Source organism: Brachyhypopomus gauderio, chromosome 16 (assembly GCF_052324685.1).
Source record: "Brachyhypopomus gauderio isolate BG-103 chromosome 16, BGAUD_0.2, whole genome shotgun sequence".
In the NCBI taxonomy this organism is placed as follows: Eukaryota; Metazoa; Chordata; class Actinopteri; order Gymnotiformes; family Hypopomidae; genus Brachyhypopomus; species Brachyhypopomus gauderio.
Window position 1 is genome coordinate 9,037,176 of NC_135226.1, and position 27,786 is coordinate 9,064,961.

General features: G+C 44.6%; 1 protein-coding gene across 1 annotated transcript in view; it reads right to left on the bottom strand.

The window, feature by feature from the left end:
* The window catches only part of st14 (ST14 transmembrane serine protease matriptase), a 34,824-nt gene extending 7,509 nt beyond the window's left edge, over positions 1-27,315 (bottom strand). The window contains exons 1-16 of the mRNA XM_076976221.1: positions 27,054-27,315; positions 26,843-26,934; positions 13,870-14,017; positions 12,113-12,288; positions 8,428-8,498; positions 7,974-8,146; positions 7,549-7,584; positions 6,859-7,084; positions 5,589-5,725; positions 4,491-4,594; positions 3,874-3,983; positions 3,626-3,756; positions 3,360-3,464; positions 2,838-2,945; positions 2,477-2,590; positions 1,348-1,467 (exon numbers count right to left, since the gene is read on the bottom strand). Coding sequence (XP_076832336.1) covers positions 1,348-1,467; positions 2,477-2,590; positions 2,838-2,945; positions 3,360-3,464; positions 3,626-3,756; positions 3,874-3,983; positions 4,491-4,594; positions 5,589-5,725; positions 6,859-7,084; positions 7,549-7,584; positions 7,974-8,146; positions 8,428-8,498; positions 12,113-12,288; positions 13,870-14,017; positions 26,843-26,866 — 1,783 coding nt within the window. The 5' untranslated portion in view covers positions 26,867-26,934; positions 27,054-27,315. The remainder of the gene's footprint in view (positions 1-1,347; positions 1,468-2,476; positions 2,591-2,837; positions 2,946-3,359; positions 3,465-3,625; positions 3,757-3,873; positions 3,984-4,490; positions 4,595-5,588; positions 5,726-6,858; positions 7,085-7,548; positions 7,585-7,973; positions 8,147-8,427; positions 8,499-12,112; positions 12,289-13,869; positions 14,018-26,842; positions 26,935-27,053) is intronic.
* Positions 27,316-27,786: the final 471 nt, after the last annotated feature.

The window sequence follows — 27,786 nt, forward strand, 5'->3', positions numbered from 1 at the left end:
AAACAGTGCTTGAACCGAAACCAATGAGAGCGAGTGCATTTAATAATGTCTAGCGCGGCTCTACGAGGCTGGACCACGTAATACGGAATGGCGGGTTGCGGGCATGCTCACTGGAAGTATCTTGTTTCAAAATTCCTACATTCCTGAAGCGATATTGCATTGCACGGATTCTATTTATAGAGATGCAGGGATTACCAAAGTTACAGGCTAAGAGATTAGAAATATAGTGTTATATTGATAGTGTTAAAGATCGGTGTAGAGTCAAAGAGGCCCACAAACTAAAACCCGTAATATTGGTAAAAAAAAAATCAGTAGTAACAGGTGGTGTGTGGGGGGGGGGGGGATTGAAGAACCTCCGGCAACATCCACGTGCGTGCAGGGAGATTCAGCAGGAAGGCAGCAGGACCAAAGCACAAAGAGACGCACAGAGGCCCATGAGAAACATCAGAGGGACAGAAGACCTGGGCCAGCCCCAGGGACCCGGAAAGCACGCTGCGATTGATGAGAGCTCTGGAAAGGTCGAAAACGGTTTCAAAGCTGAAAAGCAAACAAACAAACAAAATCGCTGTACACAGTAGCGTGCGACTCGAGGCCTTACGCCCGGCCTAATTTACGCGGAACAGCATGTCTGTTTAAACAGTTCAAGCCTTACAGCAGGTCTCATTTAAACAGCACAGTACAGGCTTGTGGGGTTCTTTGTTGTCCTCATGCCTTCAAATCGCCTTTTGAAACGAGTCTGGTGAAATTTCTGCATCTTCGCTGACCACCTCAAAGGTAATTTCCCCTTTAGCAAACACAAACGTTGGTTACTGTGCTAGAACACAGCAGCCATCCTGGGTTATTTGAATGAATGAATGAATGAATGAATGAATGAATATTTATATAGCGCCTTTCAAGATACACAAGGTCACTTCACGATTAACATAGACAGTTTAACATCACACTGGTGAGAAGCCGTGAAGTCGCGCACAGTGTACTCTTACCCAGAAACCTCAGCACCCCGGGGACTGAATCAGGTGCAGGGAGGGGAGGGAGGACACCACCCAGGACAGAGCACCACCCACCACTGGACATACAGACACAGGGAGGGGAGGGAGGACACCACCCAGGACAGAGCACCACCCACCACTGGACATACAGACACAGGGAGGGGAGGGGGACACACCATGAAAACATTTAAAACCAGCCCCTCGTGAGGTTGCAATAGGTTTGTGATCAGAGTGGAGACACCACAGAAGAGCAGCACGGGGACAGATGAGAGAGTCAGACTGGGAGACAACACCCCCCCCCCAACACACACACACACACATACACACTCCACCCACCCCATGATCCTCCCTGACTCACCACAGCCTTCCTCATCAGAGCCGTCTGGACAATCGGTAACCTTGTCGCACTCTGCATTGATTTTGTTCAAACACTCGCCACTCCTACAAGTGAACGTGAAGGCCGTGCATATTCCTGTAGCTGGGGGAGGGGGGGGGGGGGGGGGGGAGAGAGATGATGGTCAATCAAAATAAGTGAAAAGCAAAAGCGCACTGGGTTTCATCAGAGAGCCGTCGGTTACTTGGTCTTTGGACACGGCAATGCAAGAGTGGCCCTATCGATCGGGCGCATTGATCGAAAGAGGGCGAGGTTACTTATCACCCCTAAATTACACAGACACAACAAACAAACAAGTTAGACAGTGAGATGGGGGGGAGGGGTTGTGGGGGGGGGGCAAAGGAGAGAGACGACATGAGAAAGGGCATGAGCAACTCAAACGTATCGAGACACCCAACTACATAAAAACACACGTTTCCCCACCTACACTGGGTGTAAAACTTAAAAGCTGATGACAGGCATTGTGGGAGCCAGTCTAACAGCAGTTAGAAACACTTAAATATAGCATAATGTAAGTGTCCCATTCAGCTCAAGACATCCCATGGGTGTACTAATCACAGCTCCTGAGAACATTTCCTGATTGCAAAATGAGTCCTCCGTTCCGACTCCGTCTCTCAGTTTGGGTGGATTTGTGCGTGTGTGGGTCTCTGGTTTCCTCCTCCTCTCTCGCTCGCTCTAAATGCCACGTAAACAGCTTGCTTGATGAGACCTTAACACACACTGAATGCAACTAAATGAATACACCAGCAATTTAAGGCGTTTCTGCCCCTCCGTCTTTCTGACACTCTCTTCAGCACGAAGCGTTTCCTCCGGTGACACAGACCAAAGACATCAGCGACCACCCCCAACCCCCTTGACAATGGAGCATCAAAAGTCCTTTGATATATCTTTCTTTGACACACTTTTTTCCCCCCACTCTAATATCATGTGCTATAGGACTCTATAGTGCTATGTGGCCATTCAACCAGGTACTATTCTTTGATAATAAAGTAACACCACATGACACATGACAGCCGTGTTCCCTGCATGACCCGTAAACAGCTTCTTTCCAGACGCTGGATGACGGATCTCCAGAAGCCAGATGTCCACTCACAGTCTTTACAGGAGGCCTCGTCACTACCATCCAAACAGTCTTTTTTCCCATCGCAGCTCACTTCCTGAGACAAGCATGTCCCATCACCGCATCTTATCTGGTTCTTCTCGCAACCTGGATGGAGACCGAGAGAGAGAGGGAGGGAGGGAGGGAGAGAAGGAGAGAGAGAGAGAAAGAGAGCAATCATATGGCTATCATCACTTTATCAACACTATCTCTTTATCATAATAACCTCCGGTTCTTATGATACAATGGAGAGCTGGCAGGTCCATACATAAGCCTCTAGCCCAGTTTAGTGGAGACACTTTACTGCTGTGGGGAAGAGGGAGTCCGTTGTGCTGGATGGAGAAAATCCACTTACTGCAGTGTGCTTCATCACTATTGTCACCGCAGTCGTTCACTTGGTCACACAACCAGTACTTGGGCTTGCAAATGCCGTTAGCGCACTGAAAATGGTCGTCCTCACATTCTGGGGAGTAAAACACACACACACATGCAGACACAGACAGAGACACAGACAGGCACACACAGACAGACACACACACACAGACACGCACACACAGACAGACAAACATTACTATCATTATAAGGTTCTTCCTTTAACCTGTGCATTAATGTAGCTAAATATTGCAATATCAACATCTACTCAGCATTTACCCTAATCTCAGTAACCAAAAGATCATTTATCTCTTATCAGGCCCCTCCCACTTCTCTTATCTCATCTCTTATCAGGCCCCACCCACTTCTCTTTTCTCATCTCTTATCAGGCCCCTCCCACTTCTCTTATCTCATCTTATCAGGCCCCTCCCACTTATCTTTTCTCATTTCTTATCAGGCCCCTCCCACTTCTCTTATCTCATCTTATCAGGCTCCTCCCACTTACGACACTTCCTCTCGTCGCTCATGTCCCCGCAGTCGTTCCAGCCGTCGCACTGCAACTCTTTAGCGATGCATATCCCGGTTGAGCAGGCAAACTGGCCAGGACAAGCTGAACACAGGACACACCCCCGTCAAGACAAACACCCAGGAAACCAAGACAGCTGCCTGGGATTCAAACCAGTAGCGTCCATTCTGTCCATTTGCGAACGCAAGTCGGAGACGTCGCTCGCGAATTAGCGGACCGCGCCGGGACACGGCTTGGCAACTCACGGTTTTTGGGGTCGTAGGCGCTGTACTGGGCCATGAAGCCTTTGTCCGTGTACGAATTGTCCGAGTGGAACTGGATCACCAGGCTGCTGTTGGAGCTGCTGAAGGCCAGTACGGACCTCTCACCACAGTACCTGATGCACAAGAGGCAAAAACAGGAAGCAGATCCGTCGTCATGGTGCTGGCGACGGAAGCCGACGTCACGCCAAACCTAAAGTTCACACTGGTTTCACAGAGAGGCTCGAGCGTACTTGGCTCCCTGGATCAGCACGTAGTCCTTGTTGCAGACCCGGGTGTTCACGCCCGGCTCCTTCATGCGGAACATGAGGAACTTCACCCGCACGTACATGCCCTTTGGGACCTGCAGTCGGACGTCACAATCCACACGCGCCATTACAGAGGGGCCAACATCAACGCTGAGATTTTTTTGTTCATGCTCCTGTTCATATGGTTTCTCTCTAATCATGCTTGTTATCTAATCAGGCTTGTTATCCACATATGTGAGGATAATGGGCTCAAAATTCTGGATGAAATTATTAATTATTTCATCAATTATTTGATGAAACATATTTACATGCATATTTACATGCATATTTACATGCACAGGAATTTCAAGCGTCCATCAAACCACTAACAGTAACTGCATGTTTGAACCTTTGGTTTTCGTATTTGGTTTTTTCACATTGGTATTCCTGCCTCCTTCAAATCATTCAGTTCATCCTAAGGACAGGAAGTCAAATTCAGAGATCTGGCTGCATCACCCACTATGTGTCCCGAAGCTTTATGAAACAGACCTCGCGTAAAACACAAGGGCTCATCGTCTTAACTCTAAGCTCTAGCAGCTGGCGTGTGGTGGGAGGATAGTTACATTGATGGTCCAGGTGCAGTCCACCGAAGGTGGGTAGAAGCTGGGGTAGTTCGGGGAGCTGATGTTTCCGGTCGGGCTGGTCAGAACACCTCCGCAGGTCCTGACTGAGTAGACAATATTGGTCAGGCAGACCACAGAACCAAACCACAGCAGCAGTCCAGAGAAAAAGAGGCCCCTCAGCTACACTACTGAGAGAAACTACTACAAAACCCTACTGAGAACCCCTACATTTACTTTGACCATATTTGTGGATGCAAACTAATCAGTGATCAATCAGTCTACCAAATATTTACAAAGACCCTTCTCTGATTCAGTTTTGTTCTGATCAATGTTCAATGGGAGATTCGTGCAACTGAATCAGTTAGGTCAACAGACAGATGTATCGTGTTCAGACATGAATCCTTGACATCAACAGGTGCAATGAGTAATTCGGTTAAGAAGAACCAGTATAACTGGCATCGGAAGGCAGTGCGTGGGACGAGCCCGCACTGAGACACTGAGGGATATGTCTGTTTGTTAGCCAAACAGGCCGGAAATCAACCTGTTAGATCAGTGACATTGTAGAGCTTCTGACCTAGATGGTTCCTAATTATAATTTCAATGTTAGTATTTGGTTCTCGTTACTTCTAATGGAGATATTAAGAAGTACGGTTAAATAGACCTGAGTACTTGTAACAGGGATAGAGAAAGAACACTCAAAAGAGGTTTGAAAGGATGTAGAGTGTTACATCTGAGTAATGGTGTGTTACCTGAGGACACAGGGTGTTACCTAAGTGGATGGGATATGAGCAATGTCTAAGGAGATGGGGCAATATCTCCAAGGAGATGAGACATTACGCTTGGACCTAGAACATTACCTCAGAGGACGGGGCATTAGAGCAGGGCATGGCGTGTAACACTGAATTATGGGTTATTACCCGAGGGGACAGAGAGCTATTTTTGGCAACATGAATGGGTTATTACCTGAGATCACGGGGCACTACGAGAGTGGGCATTATCTAAGGGAGCGGCTTTATCTGGCGGAGTAGGGCGTTATCTGAGGGGACAGTGTGTTGACTGAGGAGATAGAGAATCACCTGTAGGTGTGAAAAGCATTACCTGAACTCAAAGGGATGGCTCTGTACTCTGCTAAGAAGCCTTTTCTCTGGTCGTCTTCAGTGATCAGGTTGATCAGCATGAGATTGCCGGAGGAGACCACTTCCAGAGGGTTAGTGGGGGGCCGCTGACCACATTTCCTGTCAGGGTGTTATCAGCAGAGTCAAGGTTACAGCTTGGGTAACAGACGTAAAAATCAAAACAAACCGGCTCAAATTCATAAATCATACTGCAGTGCTTCGGAAAACACAGGAGCATCCAGCCCTGGTGGTACTGAGGACCATGGAATGAACCGATCTCTGCCGTCCAGGAAAAATTAACAGATCGGCACCAAAACGAGAGATAAAAATCACATCTTCGATTTAAACTACAGATGAACATGTCACTGGCATTTAAATCCCCCCTTTTCCCTGCACACAATTTACTGCATTGTAATGTGCATATTCAGATTCAGCTTTTAATCACCAGTTATCAGACACTCTCCCCACTCTTTCCAAACAACTAATTTAATGGGTAGAGATAGAGATTAAACATGTCCATGAAGAATAATGATGTCATTACACAGTCCCTGCTGTGGCTCACATAAACCAAATATCAGGGCTCAAACAGCCTGTTATCTCTGAGTCCAATTCACGCTTGCAGCCTGAGAGTTTCTGAGCTTCACACTCAGCTTGATAACCAATATCTGAAAGACAAAATGAGGAAAATACAGCAGGGTTTGGAGGGGCGGGGGGCACAAAATGGATTTTAGTTCTCCATCAAGGCTACAATCCCAACACTGAGCAAGGGACACTTGTGGAATGTGGCTGACACACTTCAAAATAAGGGTCCTCGAGTGCCAAGTCAACCTCCCGCAAGGTTTCAGAAGCATAAAAACCTTGATGAGCCAGAAACAGCATCTGGGTGTTATATATGCTCTGCAGGTTCTCCTGAAGAGAGTAAGGAACGGTGTCTTTGATTTTCCAAAAAAAACCCACTGCAGTGTACTTTAGTCAGATCTGAACTGGTATTAAAAATCGTAGTGAAGTGCACAAAGTTTCCAGAGAAAAGGGACGTTTCAGATAAAGCTGCGCAAGCAAAACTGACGAAGGACCTCCGTCTGACTCTCAACGTCCTGTTTCTCTGGAAACTTTGTGCACTTCACTACAAATTTTAATATCTTTTCTGTCTCTCTCTCTCTCTCGATGGGTCTAGAATGTGCGATATAACTAAAGGGATGTAGTGAAAGGCAAGTTATTTTGCAGCATGCTAAAAATGGATGACATGCACTCACTGTGTGATGGCCAGAGACTCCTCGGGACTGAGAGAGTCGTAGATGAAGACGTAGCTGTTGGAGCAGTCGTCCTCCACGTAGAACTTGGGGAACTTGACCAGGATGACGTTGTTCTTCGGAGAGCGGATGTGCCACTGAAAGCGGGCCTGCTGCGGGTACAGATTCGGGAAACCCGGAGACGTGAAGTTCTGGGCCACGGCGCTAGCCGTTAGCCGGATGACGGACTCTGTGGGGAGAGAGGTGTGTTCTCGGTCATGCTGGGACAGGAGGAACTACCCATCTGATCCACCCTCCGCAGGTTATATGGCACCTTCAGCTGATCTTGAAGACACTGATTAGCTGGAACAATGTGGGAAACCTGGATCTGAGGTAGCATTCACATACAGGGACCTAGTGTAACGTACTGAGAATTAGTGTAGAGTTTAGAGAACTGGGATCAACGCTAGGTCCTAAGATTATGAGATCAAGCATCTGATTACTGAACCTGTTAGTAGTATTAGTGTAGTAGCGGTAGTGTTAGTAGTATTAGTGTAGTAGCGGTAGTAGTAGTAGTAGAAAGGTTTTGGCATCCATGCAGGGAGCAGCGGCCAGGTGGGGCATGGCGGCCATTTTTCAGAGGATGTCAGGAGAGAGGCGGCCAATCAGGTGGAAAATTGCAGAGCAGCGGCGACTGAAATGGGTTTCACTCACGAGCTCGGGGGTCCCTGGCCATCCGGGGGTCCGTAACTGCAGAGAGAGAAAGACATGAAGGAAACCAGGGAAGAGAAGCACAGAGACAGAAGAGAGAAAGATGGGAGGAGTGGAGGAGAGAGAACAAGAGATGAGAGGAGAGTGAGGGGAGAGAGAGAAACAGAAAGAAATAAGAGATATGCCCACCACGCTTGTTCTGACCCATTACTGGGATGAGAGATTTTCAGGCCAGATCATCTGGCTGAGGTGACACGTGTTGTTCTTAGAACTGAGTAGGTACAGGTTTGAAACCTGAACACCCGGCAGTAAGAATGCCGTACACACGCACACACACACACCCACATCAACACCCACACGCACACACGCACACACACGCACACACACACGGGCGTGTGGCCAGGAGATGGGGCCACGCGGGCCGGTACCTGAGGCGGTGACGTCGGTGATGGTGAACGGCTGCACGCTGCTGCGTTTGCCCTCCATCCTGATGCCCCTTCGCAGGACGTCCAGAACCAGCTGCTCCGTCAGCTTGGGCAGCATCGCCTTGTCCGCCGGGGGCACCACGAAACGCGTCCAGTGGTACGCCAGCGTCCCGTCGCTACAGGCCGCACACACACACACACACACACACACACACACACACACACACACACACACACACACACACACACATCGTTCAGGGCCGTTCAGGGTTCATTACTATAGGGGATTAAAGCGTATCTGAAGGTCCGAGCTGAACTCAAATATCGGTCTGGATTTCTTGAAACTCTAGGGGATTCACCACTGCTGTTTGCATGAATCAGAAGCTACAGGTAGTTTTCGTGAGTTACAGGACAGACCCGTTCTCAAGCAGGAGGAAAAGTCGTGTGGTTATGTTACCTAAAGGCAGAGATGACAGATTCATTGTAGTATTTGGAGAGGAAAGGATCTCTGGAGAACGTCATCTTCAGCTAAAACACAAAACCCAAAGACACAAACGCTCCATGAACAATATGCATAATTAAACAGGCCAGCAATGGGTGGTAATAACATTCATAAATCATATATGAACGTGTTTTAAAGTGTTCTATCTCTATGTAGGTCAAACGCAGGCCTGTATTAAATAAAAGACAAGCAGGACAATGAAATAAAAAGATTTTGCTGACATTAGCCATTCTCCTCTGCTGTACAATATAACCTGACTGAGGATTTAAAATTTACGGTTAGCTCTAATCATTGGCTTAAACTGATTAACAGGGTCTCCTATAAACCCCTGGCTGAATTCAAATCGAAATGCACAGCATGCTGTCATATGAAATATAGCCCCCTTCCTGCCATAGCTCCTCCTCAGCTAGAAGCTGAACAGCAGACTAGCAGACTAGCAGACTGGTGGAGGTGTTAAGAGGGGTGTAAATATGGGCCGTGTCTGGTGACTTTGGCTGTAATTTAGGGAAATAGCACAGGCTTCATGGCTCACGCCTCAAGACAGGAGACTGTCCACTGGAGAGGGCAGGAGAGCGTGTCCAGTGATGGGCCCTGCTGGACAAACACTACAGCAGCACACCTGTTGTCACAGAGGCTGAGAGACAATAATGAGTGAGTGTGTGTGTGTGTGTGTGTGTGTGTGTGTGTGTGTGTGTGTGTGTGTGTGTGTGTGAGAGAGAGAGAGAGAGAGAGAGGGAGGGAGGAGAGAAAGAGAAAGAGAGAGAAGGAAAGAAGGGGGAGAGAGTGAGAGAGAAGGAGAGAGAGGGAGGGAGGGAGAGAGAGATAGCAGAGAGGGGGAGGGAGGGAGAAAGAGAGAGAGAGGGAGGGAGAAAGAGAGAGAGAGAGCAGACCACATACTACTCTTCCGGAGGTGAGAATTTGTGGTAATGCATTACTGTCATGGCGCTCGTGAATTCCAGAAAACCTTAGCAAAGGCAGAAGTAACTGTAATTGCTTAAAGTCGTGCAGGAAATATGGACACAAAAGAGCAAGTGCAGTGATTCTCGAGACACACTGTCAGACTGCAGTGATTCTCGAGACACACTGTCAGACTGCAGTGATTCCCGAGACACACTGTCAGACTGCAGTGATTCCCGAGACACACTGTCAGACTGCAGTGATTCTCGAGACACACTGTCAGACTGCAGTGATTCTCGAGACACACTGTCAGACTGCAGTGATTCTCGAGACACACTGTCAGACTGCAGTGATTCCCGAGACACACTGTCAGACTGCAGTGATTCTCGAGACACACTGTCAGACTGCAGTGATTCCCGAGACACACTGTCAGACTGCAGTGATTCTCGAGACACACTGTCAGACTGCAGTGATTCTCGAGACACACTGTCAGACTGCAGTGATTCTCGAGACACACTGTCAGACTGCAGTGATTCTCGAGACACACTGTCAGACTGCAGTGATTCTCGAGACACACTGTCAGACTGCAGTGATTCTCGAGACACACTGTCAGACTGCAGTGATTCTCGAGACACACTGTCAGACTGCAGTGATTCTCGAGACACACTGTCAGACTGCAGTGATTCTCGAGACACACTGTCAGACTGCAGTGATTCTCGAGACACACTGTCAGACTGCAGTGATTCCCGAGACACACTGTCAGACTGCAGTGATTCTCAAGACACACTGTCAGACTGCAGTGATTCTCGAGACACACTGTCAGACTGCAGTGATTCTCGAGACACACTGTCAGACTGCAGTGATTCTCGAGACACACTGTCAGACTGCAGTGATTCTCGAGACACACTGTCAGACTGCAGTGATTCTCGAGACACACTGTCAGACTGCAGTGATTCTCGAGACACACTGTCAGACTGCAGTGATTCTCGAGACACTGTCAGACTGCAGTGCTTTTGGATTTGAATCCACCTTTTGTCTCCAAGTGGCATTTTTCACGTGTTTATTGACGGAGATCCAGCAGTCGCCCGCAGGACTTCGTCGTATTAGTGCTTCAAATCAAGAGGTTTTCTGTTCATTTCTAAGTACACCAAAATGTCGAAATGAAAGTCTCCAGAGAGAAATTGACGGAAGTCTGAAATGCCACAGAACAGCTTCCTTTAAGGCACGTCAATCACTGTGAAGAAGAAGAAAAACTAAATAAAATAAAATAAACACATATGGTTTTGGTGAAAATGAACTCTGCAGGCTTTCTGGTAAAGTAAAATAACACACAATCCTACAAGTAAGATCAGGCTGCAGTGTGAACCGCTGGACTAAGACGATTTGAATTTTTACATAAGCCACCACTACTAGATCAGCAGTGACAGCGCAGACCCGACCCGGCTTGTAATTTGTACTCCAAAACGTATGTCAGAGTCGATCAGACCACAGGGCGTGGAAGCAGCTTTTGGATTACATACAGCAAATTAAATCGCTACAATAGTTCTGCGCAAGGCAACATGCCAAGAAGGCAGAATCATTTAGATATCAAATTCCAACAGCAAATAGGGCCGCACCGTCAGGGGGAGATTAACACGACTGACTCGTGGCATTTCCAAGTGTCGGCGTGAAACCGTATCAATCATCATGAACCTGGCACAGAAGATCAGCAGATCAGCTGAGCGGCGGATTGTGTCTAAATGTGAAACCTCGTCCTTTAAATCTGTGTATCATCCACAAAGCCACTCTCAAAGTCTTACACAAGTCACAGATCAAATGTCTTATGTAAACACAACTGTCAAACACCTGAAAAAAAACAGTCATGAGTTGTCTTTAAGCTATACCTGTCTAAAAGCCATTATTATATCATTCATAAGGCAGAATGTGTAGCAATTTGCTGCATTTAAAACTGCAAAGCAGAGAAATCTGACTGAGACGCAGATGCCTTAAAATCCCAGAAGAGCAGTTGACAGCCAAGGCGATCGTATCATGGCCTCAACAAACGCTGTGCTGGATTAAAACAAAGTTAGAAGCCTTTGGAGGCTTCTCATTCTTCACACTGACCATGACACACAAATAAAAAAAAACGAAGAAACGCATCTTGCAAGGCCGCGCATGCGAACATGATATCAAACATGCACATCATGTTTTCATCACACGCAGTTAGCTATGAATATGGAACATAACAGGGTCCATTAAAGAGAAAGTCAGCCTTGATTCACTTGTATGCCTGTCTACGAGTGGTCCTGTGTGTGTGTGTGTGTGTGTGTGTGTGTGTGTGTGTGTGTGTGTGTGTGTGCGGCAAATAAGAAAACAAATGTTTCAATTCAAACGTTTCTTGTATGTATTCAGGTGTGAAGGTGGTAGTGGGTGGTAAGAGAGACTGAGGTGGTATTTCATTCTAAAGGCTGAATTGCTTTTTAAAAAGCAGCTTCAACAGCGCTTGAGCAAAATGCTACGTTTTCTCTCTAGCACCTGCTGCTGTTTTTTCTGATGGCTCAGGAGCAGAATTGCTCTGTAGCACCACCTGCTGGACAAAGTCTGACTCACATCTTCAAACACAGTTTGATGGTCTGACATGAAAACTAAAATCAGTCTTCAGGCTGTTTTCCGAGCCAGACTACGGCCCGAACTCTGGCCCGAGACCAAGGCTCGCCATGGTCTCCCTCCCGGCACAGGAGGGGGAGATGTTATGGACACTCACGATTTCCTGCAGGGCTTTGGCCGTGCTGCTGAACTCTTGACTGTTGGGGTCCTCGTAGGCGTCACTGTAGGGCACGTCGATGAGCTGCATGTGACCGCTGAACACACACGTGCCCGAGCTGCGTTGGGCTCCCACTCTGGGCCCTTCCTGCTGCTTCTCGAGGACCCGGGGCCTGACTGTGGAGAGAGAGGAGCAGGACTCGGGATTAACACCGCGCTGGACACGGCGGGATTAGCGACGACGTGCCCCGTGCACTCATGCGCATACCTTATTGCTGCAGCTGGCAGTCTGAGTGGGGTTTGATGTTGCCATTGTTGTTTATGCTCTGTGCTATGAAAGATCTCTACTTGCTAATGTCATCGCCCGCATGCTCGAAATCGTGAGGTGAGGAGATCGTTGTCTCCTACCGAGAAGCTTTTCTGCAGGCGGCTGTTGAGATGTTCTCTGTCCTGGGGACCATGCACATACGCACGCACATGCACATGTGCACACACATACACAGGAGCAGTCATGGTCTGGTGGTAGGGAACTGGTCTTGTGACCTGAGGGTCGTGGGTTCGATTCCCAGGCCTGAGGCCATGACTGAGGTGCCCTTGAGCAAGGCACCTAATCCCAACTGCTCCCCGGGCATCGGGCTAGGGCTGCCCACCGCTCTGGGCACGTGTGCACCACAGACCCCTTGTAATCACTAGTGTGTGTGTGTGTGTGTGTGTGTTCTAACTGCACAGGTGGGTAAAAAAAAAGTGGAGGGCAAATTTTGATTGCGGTGAAATATCACAATTGCCAAATATGGCACATTTACACACACACACACACACACACACACACACACACACACACACACACACACACAGCCATGCATGGGCTCCCACAGGTCTTGTTCACACTGTAGGCAAGTACGCAATTGAATAATTTTCAGATCTGATTTGTCCCACTGGGATATGTGATCTCAGTCTGAATGGTCTGACCGGAACACGTTCAACTTTTCCATCAAACCCACTCAACTTTTGTCATTATTCCACACTAACCTGTTTAAGTCCACCAAAGAGCTGAAAGAATTGTCTTTTTTATGTCCATATGTATAACAGTGCAGTGGAATAAAGGATTGATAGAAAATCCCAAAATGGGATTACACTTAAACTGGTGGAATTAGAATTTTTTTATTTAGATTTTTTGTTAAAACAGAGCAGTCATCAAATTGAAAATTTGAAGTCATACACCTCCCTAGACTGTATTAGCTAATACTGAAATTAGTTACATGTATGTTTAGATGTGGTACATCAAATTTCATGATAGTTTGGTTTGTGTAAAATGTTGACTCCACCCTGTTGACTGTGTAACATCAACCTTAACTTCAGTTTAGTCACTGCAAATTCCATTAAGTTAGATTTTTTGCTCCAGGGGCATGTTGGGTTGCCGTTCTTACGCACAGGTGTGTCGAATATGAGCATCACCTGTTCGGACGAGTGTCACATTAAAGGACGCGTTCAAAAGAAAACGAGTTTGAGAAATGAATCAGCAGTGATTTGGAAATGAGCGGTTGGCCTTGCGGTGTGAATGCGGTCCTAGACTAGGACACAAAGCTACCCAGCATGCACTGGGAAGGAGGAACTCAAACAGCGAGCCAGGCCTTCAGTCCTGGGCTCTTTATTGCTCTCTATTCTTCTAACCCTTCTAACCCTCGACCTGAACTAGGCCCGGGGTGCTTGAACGGCTTCTAGAACATGGTGGGGGGTGGGGGATGGTTCGGTCCATACCTGCAAAGAACCAGATGAGGACGGCAGCGATGGCGGCCAGAACCAGCAGACCCAGGATCACGCCCACCACCACCGCACACGTCCTCCTACTCTTCGGGGTCTTCCCAGACTTCGGCAGGAACGTGACGGCCTCGTGGCCCCTGTGACCCTAGAGAGAGAGAGAGAGAGAGAGAGAGAGAGAGAATGAGAATTTGTAAAACAGGCGGAGAAAGGTTCTTACCCAAATATGACAAAATTCCCTCTATGATCATTTTATTAGGACTGGTGTTGGCAGGAGAGCAGTATGGATCTAGTCATCATTATTCATTAACACGAGCTTCAACTTCAAGGCTGGATATTCATTTGAATTCTGTCCTTCACACTTCTCTCACAGCACCACCAGGAGAACAACTTCACATCATATGAGGTGCACAGCGATTTTTGACTGCGCCCGGCCTTTAGCAGGTGCGCTCATATAAAATATGGGCGAGTTAATGCAGCGATTATCATATCAGGCAGCTGCCTGTTTGCCCTCGTTGGAAAGTGAGCTTGGCGGTTGGCAAAAGCCATCAAAGAAAGAATGGAATCATTTCCGAGCTTAATTTCACCTTAAAAACGCATTTTGCAAAAACATAACGCAGGAGAAAGCAACATTCTGTCCCGAGCAGCGACCAACCCAGGCTGATTCACATCGGGTCGGCTGCACGAGGGCGTGCAAACATGCAGAAGCAAGTTTGATAGGTTAATAAATGACATCGTGAAATCTGGTGGAACCTGTTTTTTTTTGTGTGAGTAATGCACAAACACACAGGGACATACACTACACATACTCTCAAGAGAGTCAAGAGTCAAGAGAGAGTCCTGGGGCTTTCTATTGTCATTTCAGCTATATACAAATACAGTGCAATATTCCCCCAGGATCATGGAGCAACACAAGACAAGGACAGAAGTATAAATAATAAATATGAAATACATATAACACACAGGGTAAGACTGACCAGTGCTCATCACCGAGCACATGTGCTAAGGACGAACCATACGTACCACGTCTGGCTCACTTTGCACAAATGTGTACGTGCAGATGGACACACCCACACACACACTTCCTAAATACATGCACACAAATGCATTTAGACACCTCATTACTAATCAGAAACAGGCCACAGGGAGGAAGTTTGCTCTGCATGTTGCTTTCAGATGAGTCCTCACAGGACTGTTAAAACGACTGAGGTACAGTACGGCGTGAATAAGAAGGCCGTCGTAAAAACACATTTTCCACAGACATTTCAGAACCCGAACAATACCACAACCCACTGCTTTTTCAGTCTATTGTCTACCTCTCTTCTCTCTCTCTCTTTCACACACAGACACACACACACACACACACACACACACACACACACACACAACCTCACACAGAGCTGACTCCACTAAAAGACCTCTAGGTGTCCATAAATCACTCTCTCCCCTGCTGCAGTGGTAACGGCTGAATAGGAAGAGACAAGCCTATGATCACCAGCTAGGATTACAGCAGACACCTCTCACCCAAAAACGTGCACACCACACTCCTGCCTCCCATTCACCCTCTCACATGAACGAAAGCACACGCACACGAGCACGCACACGCACACCAACAGAGCATGCTGGGAAACGTGTGTGATCAGAGTAGTTAGTGATCAGTAAGTATCTGCCTGTTGGGGGAACAGACGAATGTCACAGGATGATTAGGGAGGGAGAATCACTTTGGTACCAAATCGATTGATCAGACATGCCGCACCCTTCAGATCAGACAGAGCGTGTGATAATTCACTGCGATTAAAGCCATTCTTAAAGCTGCCACCAGTGCTGCCTAATTGGGGTTTTTAATAGCAATCGTGGTAGAGAATTAAGAGGGTCATTCAGCTGTGAGGCTCTGCAATTAGTCACGCTGATCACAGCCTAATAAAACCATTACACACAGTACTGTACGCAGTCCTGCGCAACAGTGTCCAGCCTCAACACAGAGCAAGATCATCCACCCAGACGACCACCACAGAGCAAGACCATCCACCCAGACGACCACCACAGAGCAAGACCATCCTCCCACATGACCACCACAGAGCTAGACCATCCACCCAGACGACCACCACAGAGCAAGACCATCCTCCCAGATGACCACCACAGAGCAAGACCATCCTCCCAGACGACCATCACAGAACAAGACCATCTACCCAGACGACCATCACAGAGCAAGACCATCCTCCCAGACGACCACCACAGAGCAAGACCATCTACCCAGACGACCACCACAGAGCAAGAGCATCCTCCCTGACGACCATCACAGAGCAAGACCATCCACCCAGACCACCACCACAGAGCAACACCATCCACCCAGACGACCACCACAGAGCAAGAGCATCCTCCCTGATGACCTTCACAGAGCAACACCATCCACCCAGACGACCACCACAGAGCAACACCATCCACCCAGACGACCACCACAGAGCAACACCATCCTCCCAGACGACCACCACAGAGCAACACCATCCACCCAGACGACCACCACAGAGCAACACCATCCACCCAGACGACCACCACAGAGCAACACCATCCACCCAGACGACCACCACAGAGCAACACCATCCACCCAGACGACCACCACAGAGCAACACCATCCACCCTGACCGCCATTCCTCAGCCTCTTCCACACTGTCCCACTGGACTTTGTTTTATGATGCAGATGGTTTTAACTGGATTTTGATTGGTTGAACTTGATTAGGCCTCCTTTAGTTTTTTGCTCGTATTTCAGGATTTAGTGGCTTTGAGTTTGAATGGCTTTCTCTTTGGATTTTATATGTATGAAGCGCTTTGTAAATTTTGTGTTATAATAAGCACTGCCAAAAGTTTATTATAATAATAATAAAAACATTTATTATTATGAGTCTCGTCATCTGTCTTCTACTCATTCTTTCTCTCTGACTCACTCTCTCCCTCCTTGTTTCCTCTCACTATAAAACTTTAAAAGTTTTATTTGTACTTCTCTCCAGCATACAATTGCTTGAACTTAGCAAAATCATCCTTAAAGTGCCATGAGCACATGTATAACATCAAATGTCCCTGTGAGGGAGCCGTAGAACAATGACAGGGGGCCTAGACCGGCGCTAAAGTGCTGAAGCTTCGACCCAATAGGCTGCCTGAAAGGCAGTAGCCAATGGGAACACTGTTACCGCACCCCCAGTCTGTGTAGCCACGGGATGGGAGAAATTCATTGGCTGGGAGAGGCTTCTGAGAAAAGTGAGAGGAAGTTAGCCAAGCAAGGCCAAACCTGTTCAACAAGCTTTAAAAAAAACAAAACAAAAAGCTATAGGAAAATTGAGCCGGGCTAACTGAGGTGTTATGATGTTTACATATGAGTAGTATTTAGTCCTATAGTGTAATAATAAATTTGTATTGCAAATTGACGGGGGATGTTCCAAGCCAAAAAGGGCTGTATCAACACCAACAGGACTTGTACTTATAAAATCTTAACGAACACTGGTTTGTGCTTTACACACAGTTGCCACCAAGCTATCTAATCATCCGTCGCTCTCTCTTCTAGTGTTTCAGCCAAATGTACTTAGTATTGAGGCCAATGTGACATTTCAGTGGTACAGATGACCTTGGCTGACCATGTCAGTCTTCCGCACAGCAAAATTAGCAGTCGTGTGCTTGAGAAGTATCATAGACAATGTGTGCAGTCCCTAACCGCTGTAGCTTGGCCTGGTGTGTTAATAAAGTCTGTGTGCATGCATATTTCACTTCATGTGTGAAGAGAATCCAGCCATGGTCTGATGTGTTACGATAACGTCTTCTGTTTATGCTACCCTAGAATTTTTCGATTATGGGAATATTCAAGTAAGCAGAACAAGATATGTGTCAAACGTCTAACCGAAGGATCGTGCAACTGAAGGATTGTGGGTGCTGGCCAAAGGGAGGATTTCTGTCTCCAATCCTCAGTCAGCTAGCTCTAAATCCATAGACAGCTTAGAATTACAATTTGCCGAGAATTAGAAAAGGCTTTTATGCAATAGATCATTTTAATCCAGCTGATAAGCAGTGGATTTACAAAATAGAATCCCCCACCCACGCCCCACACACACGACTTTCTTCCTCACAAGTCTATAGAATGTACTACTGTATGAATTAGCACCACAACTGGCTGCTTGATCAGGTCACATGGCCTCATGTTCCTCCGCGGGCATCTTAGCTCCTGTAATTGGCTAAGATCATTTGCTGTGTATCAGGAAACCTGTCCGGTGGAAGAAAATGCAAGCATCAGCACTGAGACCATTTATTATGATCTCAGTGCTGATGTCTCCAGACTTGAGCACCCCCTAGACACGCGCACACACACACACACACACACACACACACACACACACACACACACACACACACACACAAACTCGCACACTCACAAATCAAAAGATGGAGTTGGACCTGTTAAATTACCAGGCCATTTCTCACAGTTGCAGTCCATCACTATACCCTGGGGAACTAGGAGTCATTGACTAAACCAGTAAGACTATAAAACCATGACGAAATGGCAGGTTGCCATTTTTTGACTAGTGTCAAAAAAATCTCTCTATTAATTAACAAATGCTCTCTTCACAATATTACTACAAAATAAGTACTCCTGATTTCCGTTGTGCTGATTTCATTTAATCTCTACTGGGAATACACTGAATCGCCAAACTAAGATTAGGGTTAAAGCACAATAGTTGTTCTAATCCCTCTGGAGGGATTCTAAACCCATCACTTTTATCATCTTGATACAGTGGAAAGTGACAAAGAAGGAATTAAACCAAATCTGGCTTTTTTACTTAGATTAACACCTCACCAAATGTCCATGACTTTTCAAATAAATACAATGTAGTAGAGACATGGGGGGGGGGGGGGGGCACGTTTGAATTTAAGGCCCTCTCATCAAGTTTCATTCAGAGTTTGTGGATCTTCAGCCAACAAGTGCTGAACATATGTGGGACGTTCAAACATCTCTGAAGCTGTTAAAAAGGCATCGCTCATAAAACTGCTGGGGACGAAGGACAGATCCTGCCAAGCTATCATCAAAGCAAAGAGTCCAAGACCAAAGATAGAAAATATATTCTGTTTAACACTTTTTTTTTCAGTTACTGCATAATACTGGCACCTTCGCTGTTGTGCAAAGACAAGTAGATAAAATCAGCAATTGTCAGATTTGACCGATATTTGACGCTTGTGACTGAGTGCAGGGTTGCCAACATTGAGCGTGAGACGCACGCATTTGACTGTCTTCACACGCTCTCACTCCACACCCTCCAGGTTCAAATCTCACTCCAAGCGATCTTGAAAAGTTGGCAACCCTGGGAGTGTGTCCAAGTGCAGATGCAAAGTTTGGTCAGTGGAGCCATGAAGGACTTAGACACCGATACAGTGCAAGAGTCTTGCAACGTTTTAAAGTCTAACTCTGCAGGCAATATATCCACATTCCAACAAAGCCTCCCTTGGTAAATAGTTCACCTGACAGTCGCACACAATTTCAGTGTTTACTTTTCACATGCTATTGACATGCCACGTTTATTTATTTATTTACTTTTTACACAGACATACATGCTGCACATACCCAATGACAAACGTCTGTCTTATGTATGTGTCATCTGTAAATACCCAGGAATTAACTGCAAGGATTTTCTCCACTCACTTCCATTCAGACAAGACAAGTCAATCAAACAGTAAGAGACCAGTGTTTCTTCTGCTCCAACACACCTGGTGTGATGTGAGTGCTTATTAGGTAGAACACAGAACTGTACACTGCATGAGACCCCGGAACAAAACAGTCTGTTATTTTGCCGCTCTGGTTCCGTCTTGGTTAGCAGGCACCTTCAGCATTGCCTCTCCACCTCTACATCTAAAATCAGCCTCCCATACACAATCTTATAAAACAGTGAACAAGAAAAGTGAATATACACTATTTTATGACAGTTTGAATTCCCTTAATAGACTCAAAGTTACAGATAAAATAAAATATCTTGAGACTGTAGTTTCCAGAGAATTATAAAGTTATGGTTGATGATCTTAAAAGCAATATGGAGGTCTAGAGAGTGATCCCATATTCACTGATTACCCAGATTCCTGTATTTATTCAGATGTTTCTAATAAAATCTTTCTTTAGGAATCTGTGATTATGGCTTTTATTTGGGGAGATTATATATATATATATATATATATATATATATATATATATACACACACACACACAAACACACACACACGCAGGGATATTGGCAGTCTGGGTTTTAATGTACTGGAGGAGTGCGCACCACAATGGGGTGTCCAGCGCCTCCCACATGGCTGGAGCAGACGAGCGCCAGCACCTCCACTCACTCTGCTAGAGGGCCGCCCAGTGAAGGATGGGTTCCCTTTTGAGTCTTGGTCCTCCCGAGGTTTCTTCCTAATCCCCACCATCATAGGGAGTTTTTCCTCACCACTGTTGCCTCTGTCGCTCATTAGGGATCTGGACCCATACGATTGTAAAGCGGCTTTGTGACAACATGTGTTGTAAAAAGTGCTATATATAAATAAATTTGACTTGATCTCCCTCCCCTCTTTGCTTTTTGCAGGTAGGGAACCCATTGGGACTACTATGAAACTCTCTTAGGATCTGGTATCAGATCGGGAAGGCACTCACACTTTTAGGCCCTATTGCTTTCAATCATGTTTTTCCTCCACTGCACATAATGCATTTTTATTGTGGAAAACAAAAGATATTAGAACTATAGAAAATCTGTATATCAACAATATTTTTGCTTCATTTGCCCAGCTTGGGTTAAAATGTGCACTTCCTCCTCATTTTTTCAGTAACTAACTTTGAAGCACTCCAGCCCACAATAAAGACTTTTTATTCTCTTATGATCTATTCCAGATTTGAAAGTTCAAATGTGCCCCTTCTGCCTAGAATCTGAAATAGATATGGGGAAAAGATTTGGGAAAGGGGATCTCTGATGACTCCATGAGAAAAGACCTCAGGCATTCAGTCTTGTTCCTTACATTCAAATTATCAGTTAGTCCAATACAAAGTAATACATAGACCACATTATCCTCACACAAAGTTACATGTTATATACCTGTCTGTATCCTCTCTGTGTTAAAGTGAAGAGCTGAGAAGGTTCTCTGGACCAGCCATTTTGGCTTTGGTGCAATATTTGGGTTATTCTGATGCGCATAAAATTGATCTCTGCAATTACACTGCCCTGCAATTGCTATCTTATGAAGTACAGAAAGTTAAAGAAACTTATGATCCAATATCGCATGACAATAGCTAAGAAAAAACAAACAAAAAAAAAACCTGAAAAAAAAAGAACTTTAAAGCTCTGGAACAAAATGAATTGTTCCCAGGTTTGAAACCTGGCTGAATGAGCTTTAAGGTAGACTGCATATGGAGAAGGTCTGATACAATCACGCTATCGACCTTTTGCTTTTATCTAGTTTCAGACATTTGGAATCCTCTTCTTCCCTATCTGGATAAGAGCGAGGTCTAAGAAGTGACCAGTGTAAATATCAAACGTGTAAATGTTTACAAAATGTATAAATGTGCTGCTGATTTGTTGTGTGTTTGTTGTCTGGTTGATGGGATAGGTGGCTAGTGTACTGGTTATGCTCTTCTGTTTAATTTGTTATGTTGAAATCTAAGATAAATACACACACACACACACACACACACACACAGACACACACACAGCTATACTACATCCATTTCATCAGCTTCATAACTAAATATGTGGTGACTTTTCGTGTTCGTTTTAAACTAAACCAGGAATGTGCACTCCTTGAGATAATATTTTATATGCATCTATTAATGTGAATTTTACAGTCAAACCCAACTTGAAATGAACAGAATGGAGAAATCCATAGATTTTGCATTTTTTTTCCACTAACATTCACCACTTTAAATAAAAGGCAAGATCAGACAGGCCATATATAGATGAATATTTCTGGAAATTGCAGCTCTGCCCTTATCTGATCACCTCTGTTGCTAAACTTCAAATAGCTTCTTTTGAAAATATATGCAAATTTATTCATTTAACGGGATACCCTATTAACAATAATGAAAGCACGAGGCACCATAAGGACCTGCAGTATAATAGCGTACACGGAAGAGGAAAGCGTATGTTTTTCAGAACAGAGATAATGCCTTATCATATTACCATTCCATTTCTGAAAGACTGGAAGCATTTTAACTTCGGTCTCTCAGGACCAAAGCAATGATGATGTGTCAAAGTTACACATTACCGAACAGTACTAAAACTAAATTATTTAGGAATTAATTAAGCAAGCCTTTACCTATTGATTTATGCATGCAAAAATAAGGCGAATGGCAAATGAGAATTAATTATGAAACTAATGGCAGATTGACTGTCTTCCTTCATCCATTCTGGAATAGTCTTTTCCAACAAAAATAATTTAAAATTCAGTGATATAATGAATTAAGTGCAAGTTGTGGCATAAGATGGAAAGTTGAGCCTTCTTCAACATGGCTTGAACGTAACAAACATGTTGAGTCTTGCGAAGACCTTAAACAGAAGTGATTGCATTCACCTCCCCCTCATACATCACCTTCTACACAGCCTAATCTCAACTTCCTGTCATGTAGGAAGGAAGTACACAACAATCTCATCATGTATTAGAGAACTTGAGAGACATTTCCGTGCCAGACTGTGGTTTATGACTACAATTATACAACTATATATATATTTATTTTTGATCAAAATAACTCAAGTGGCTGTGACGTGTGCCATGATAATGAAAACAGAATATTTGTAACCACCTCCAATTCAAATGTCAAAAATGGGTCAGGATGAAAAATTAGCTAATCGGCACAGAGCTAATTTGCATATGCCAAGTCAATATTGTAGACTGCAAACTACTGATGAATGATATATTGTCCAACCATAGGATCAATACTGTCCATCAAGGGGAAAATACCTACTGCTGTGTTTCCAGGCTGTTTAATTGAGGGACCACATATTATAGGAACCTTCACCTCTAGCATCAAAAACATACATCGCCTCCCCCCCCAGCCAGAGAACTCACAATATAATAGCCAGTTCTGCCACCTGACAGCAATCCTATAATCAAAGCAAAATAAACCCTCAAATTAGTCCTTGGAATGCTAGGTATTTGGTCACATGACCCTCCTCCAGACAAGAGGATAACAACCTTTCTCTTCTAACATTGTTTCTACAGCTACACCACGACATTAATTGGAATGACATACAATGATATGGAATAGCATAATTGGAATAATATGCAAAGAAGAAACGATAAGAGCAATGTTATTTTCACACTGTCCTCCAGTGGTAACCTTCTTGGTAACAAATGCCACGTGGAGTAGCTTTTGACTGGCGACTATGTTAGACCACTGCATTGCTTTTGAAGGCTCACTGACTGTGAATGAATCTAGAGTTTGATCATTTTTATCAACTTCATCTCTTGTGAGAAACACAAGTTGTTGTTTTTGTTGCATATTGTGTTAGAAATTCAACATGCCTCATTTATCTGAGCTCATACAAACGATTATTTTTATAACAAATACAAAGATGAATCCTATTGTACGATTTGCCACTGAGTATTTCACTGTGGTGATTTTCAAAGTCCCTTTTTTAAAAACTTGCATCGTTTTGTAAACTGTGGCACAAAATAACATTTGTGTTCCCAATCAAAACTGACCGGTATAATTCATTTATTGAAAACAAAAGTCCAAATATACACAGGAAAACTGTAACTACACTAGACAAGTAATGCTTGTTCAAAACACTGTATTAACACATACACTGCGTCTGTGGCACACAAAGCTTGTTCTTTAATCTTATGGTGGCACCTCTTTCTTTAAACTCCTTCTCTGTGTGGATGTGGTAAACACAGTGGGCTCCTCCTTCTTTAGACTCCTCCTTCTTTAGACTCCTCCTTCTCCTCTTTCTTTAGACTGCTTGTCTGGTTGGCGTGGACGTTGCTGCTGATGCTTGCATGGCTCTGACCAGTGCAGCAGAGCATGGCGTTCATGGAAGGTGTTGAGGCCCTTGAATGAAGTGTGTGCTCCACCATGCTTTTGCTAAGTTCTTCAAGAATCCTTCAAGGAACCTTTAGGCCTTCTCTTGTAGTGTGTGTCCTTCTTCCAGCCTTGACTGATCTCCTTCAATACCACAAAGGCATCGTAGGCCAAAACATCAGGTGATGTTGAAAAATACCACCTTAGGCCAACATTCCATCATTCTTTCGCAGGACTACATGCTAGTAACCTAGAGAAGTGCAGTGCTGTAGACATCACACAAAATCAACACATGTAGGCTTCCCCTCCAGGACTGTCATGTTCATGACAATAGTTACAATAGAGCCTGTGAGGAAAAGTTGAAAACAGGACTTGATGTCTTTCACTTAGGATATTGCATATATAGTTGGGCCTGGGGTCATCCTGATAACATTTGCACGTGGAAGCCAACCTCTCAGGTGGGGATGACATTCAGAAAAAACTGGACTAAAAGGACCACAAATTCTGCTGTCTTCTTCCTCATCACTTTAAAATCTCCTCGCTGTCAGCTTCTCTCCTCCTGATCACTGTCATGGTCAAATATAAGGACCAGAGTGTCAGGGGCAGTATTTCTTTTAGCCATTGTGCTACCACAGACTGAACTGTGAGGCCTCAGAAAACCTTTGCATACCAGAGATGTGATGCATACCTTTGCATACCAAAGTTGTATAATGTTGCATTTTTCTTTTTAAAATGGTGTGGTTTCCATGGGATAAAATCTGTACTGTCAACAGGTTCTTGTGGGGGTTGGTACATAATGTGTGTGTGTGTGTGTGTGTGTGTGTGTGTGTGTGTGTGTGTGTGTGTGTGTGTGCACGTCTGTGTGTGTGGTAAAAGACATCCGCATGCTAACGTGTGAGAAAGGAGAGTAGATATGTGAGACTAGATACTCTATTTTATACACTAGTTGTAATCGTACCAATTAATTTCCAATGACCGGTTATTTTTGACCAGGAACACCATGGGTGTATAACACTTCCATAAAGCCCACAAATGTTTATAAAAACATTTAAGTTTAATTTTATTTTTTCAAATACCATGTGTGAAGAAAGTCATGGAACCCCATGAACTTTTTTTAGAGAAGAAAGCGAAATCTCAGATCACAACATGAGGGCCAGTTTGAATTTAGAGTTTGATTTTAATTCAGTGGAACACTGCTCACTAAGCTGCTTGTGTCTTGATTGATAAACGCTGTTTGTTCACTGGCATTCAGGTCCTAATAAAGACACTACAGATTGTATCCATATTATTGTCTGCTGCTTAGACACCCCGTGATCTGTCTGCACCTTCTCCGTCTGCCAAACAGATAAAAACAAAGCTTCCGGCAATTCTGTGCATTATTGACACATTCTGACTTGACTTCCTTTCCAATATACTGTGAAGGATAAAAGGAACTGAGTGTAATAGCTTCATCGACTGACAACACTGGCTAGTGCCCAAACCAGGACCAATTTCTCTCTTTTTTGTATCAAAGAAAGACACAAAGCTTGAGACATTACAACACACCTTCCAGGCTATAAAAATCAACATGGTGGTGTAAATTAAACATGGGGAGGGCTTACATATCTCTGGTTTCATGTCTACATGTGAATGCAGGTGAACTCTGTCCTCTAAAGTGACGTTAAAAGGAATTATACACCCTAGTTGCTAAGAGAAAGCACAGCACCAACTGTTGCACTGTAAGTTATTTAACAGTGTTGGTGAAACGATTTTTGAATTACTGTTATTATTGTGAAATTAATTATTGTTACATGTTCATTATTCCTGTTGCATGAATACTAGTTCTTTAAGTTATGATGGTTTTTAAGGTGTTTCCACAGGGATTGTTGTGTGGTGAGAGAAAGTGACAGTGAGAGAGAAGGGGGGGGGAGGGGGGGTGTTCCTTCAGTTCTCTTGGTCAAGCATCACAGGCTGAAGCAGTAACCCTGAGTTAATCGACCTATTATTATTGCCTGAAGAAATCGTTAGTAAGAACTGTGCAAACGTTACAGTACGTTTTAAAAATATAAATAAAACACCATAGCTCAGATATCACTCCTTTATAATGCACATGTTAAAGCATTTTAATAGTGTTACTGTCCTTAAGTGGCCACGACACAGAATCAATTTACAAACCAGGAGGAGATTAGAATATTTCAATATTTCTATTGGTCAGACAACTGTTTACTGAGGTCCGACGTTGGGTGTTTATTTATTAGATATTTATTCCAACTGAATTTGTGGTAAAGGACCTAACCAGAACCGGACGCCCTCATGGACGACTCCCTTCATCATAGCAAAACGTTTTAGTTAGGCTACTGTCAACAACTGTACTGGAAACACTGGCTCTCCAACCTTAGGGCTTCACGACCAGAACCGTGTTAATTGTGCGTGGCCATGCCAAGACCCACAACCAGCACCACGGTGGGTAATGAAAAGTAAATGGGCCTGGACCATAACGACGTGGGCCTAAATAAAACATTAAACAGCCGTACTGGCCGAGCGGGCCCACCGGCAATCAATATGTTCATTTGTAGCCTCTGAGAAACTACAGGTAACAGACCACAGCCCGGTCAGATACAAAATCATTACAGCAATTAGTCCATGTTCACCTCAGAGTTCACTGTGTCGTCCGATAAAAGTCGAATTTAGTATGTCAGACATTCAACAAATGAAGTTTGACGATGTCACTTTGTCTGTCAGACGTTCAACAAATGAAGTTTGACAGATGTCAGTTTGATACACCAGTTTACCTTACTTCATTTCTCACACTAAACGTCCTCGTAGCTTTTGTTAACATTTTCCCTTTCAAATTTTTAATGTATTGTCTACACAGACGAACAAAATGCGGAAATTGGAGATGAATAAATATTTTATAAAGATGACACAGGAAGTGAGTAGCTCACGTACAAAAATCAATCAGTAGCGACTTACGTTGTCATACACCGCCGTGCTCATGTTGTCCACGTTAGGTTAACTACTAGATAATGTTCTGGGTCCACACGAAAGTGGCAGGCAAAATGTTCCTGTAAATTATTTATCAAAAAAAATAATTCCGCTGATCCTTAGAGACGATATGCACACAATATTTCGAAATGAAGTATAACTCGCTCAACACGGCGCGTTTTCTATAAACAGGCTGCACCTCAACACCCAGCAACGTCTCTCATTATCAGGCGCGTTGGACCAGCGCAGAACCTTCGGTACATCTACATGTCACTTGGTCCAAAGTCAGAAGACAAGTCCGTTTGTGCAGTTAAGAAGTTGGAGATCGGTCCTGCGTTCCCTCAGCTCATACTCGCAGGTAAAGGAAGGCGAGGCCGGGTTGCTTCCGTCATACCAAACACGCAGGTGACTGCTAGACCCACAACGCAAAGTACATCATTCTGTAGAAAAGTTACACAGTTAAGAAATGATTACTGATCGTCACCGGGTGGTTTAGGAGTAGGCTAGTTTATAAAAAATGTTGCGTCAGTGATGAAGAACCACGAAGAATCGCTTATTTATTAAACAGTATAAAAAAACAAAAGGACCGACTTGGAGAGGAATTCATTGAAGGTTAACCAAAAAGTAACCACATCACAAAGGTGGTAATAACAATAAATAATGGCAGAAGAATACAAGAAAACCAAATCAAGCACATACGTACAAAGTGAAGTCTTTAATACAACATAGGAAATTAATAATGTTTTGTTTTTTGTTTTGTTTTGTTTTTTTTTTTTGTTTTTTTTTTGGGGGGGGGGATTATCCTAGGAGTCATAGATGTTGCATGTCCAGCACGTCCACAGTTGCAGTCCCGTCTTGGCTGTGCACTGGTCAGAGAAGTGTTCTACATCATTGTTCTGCATTAATGCGACAACCTGGCCGACAACTCTGTT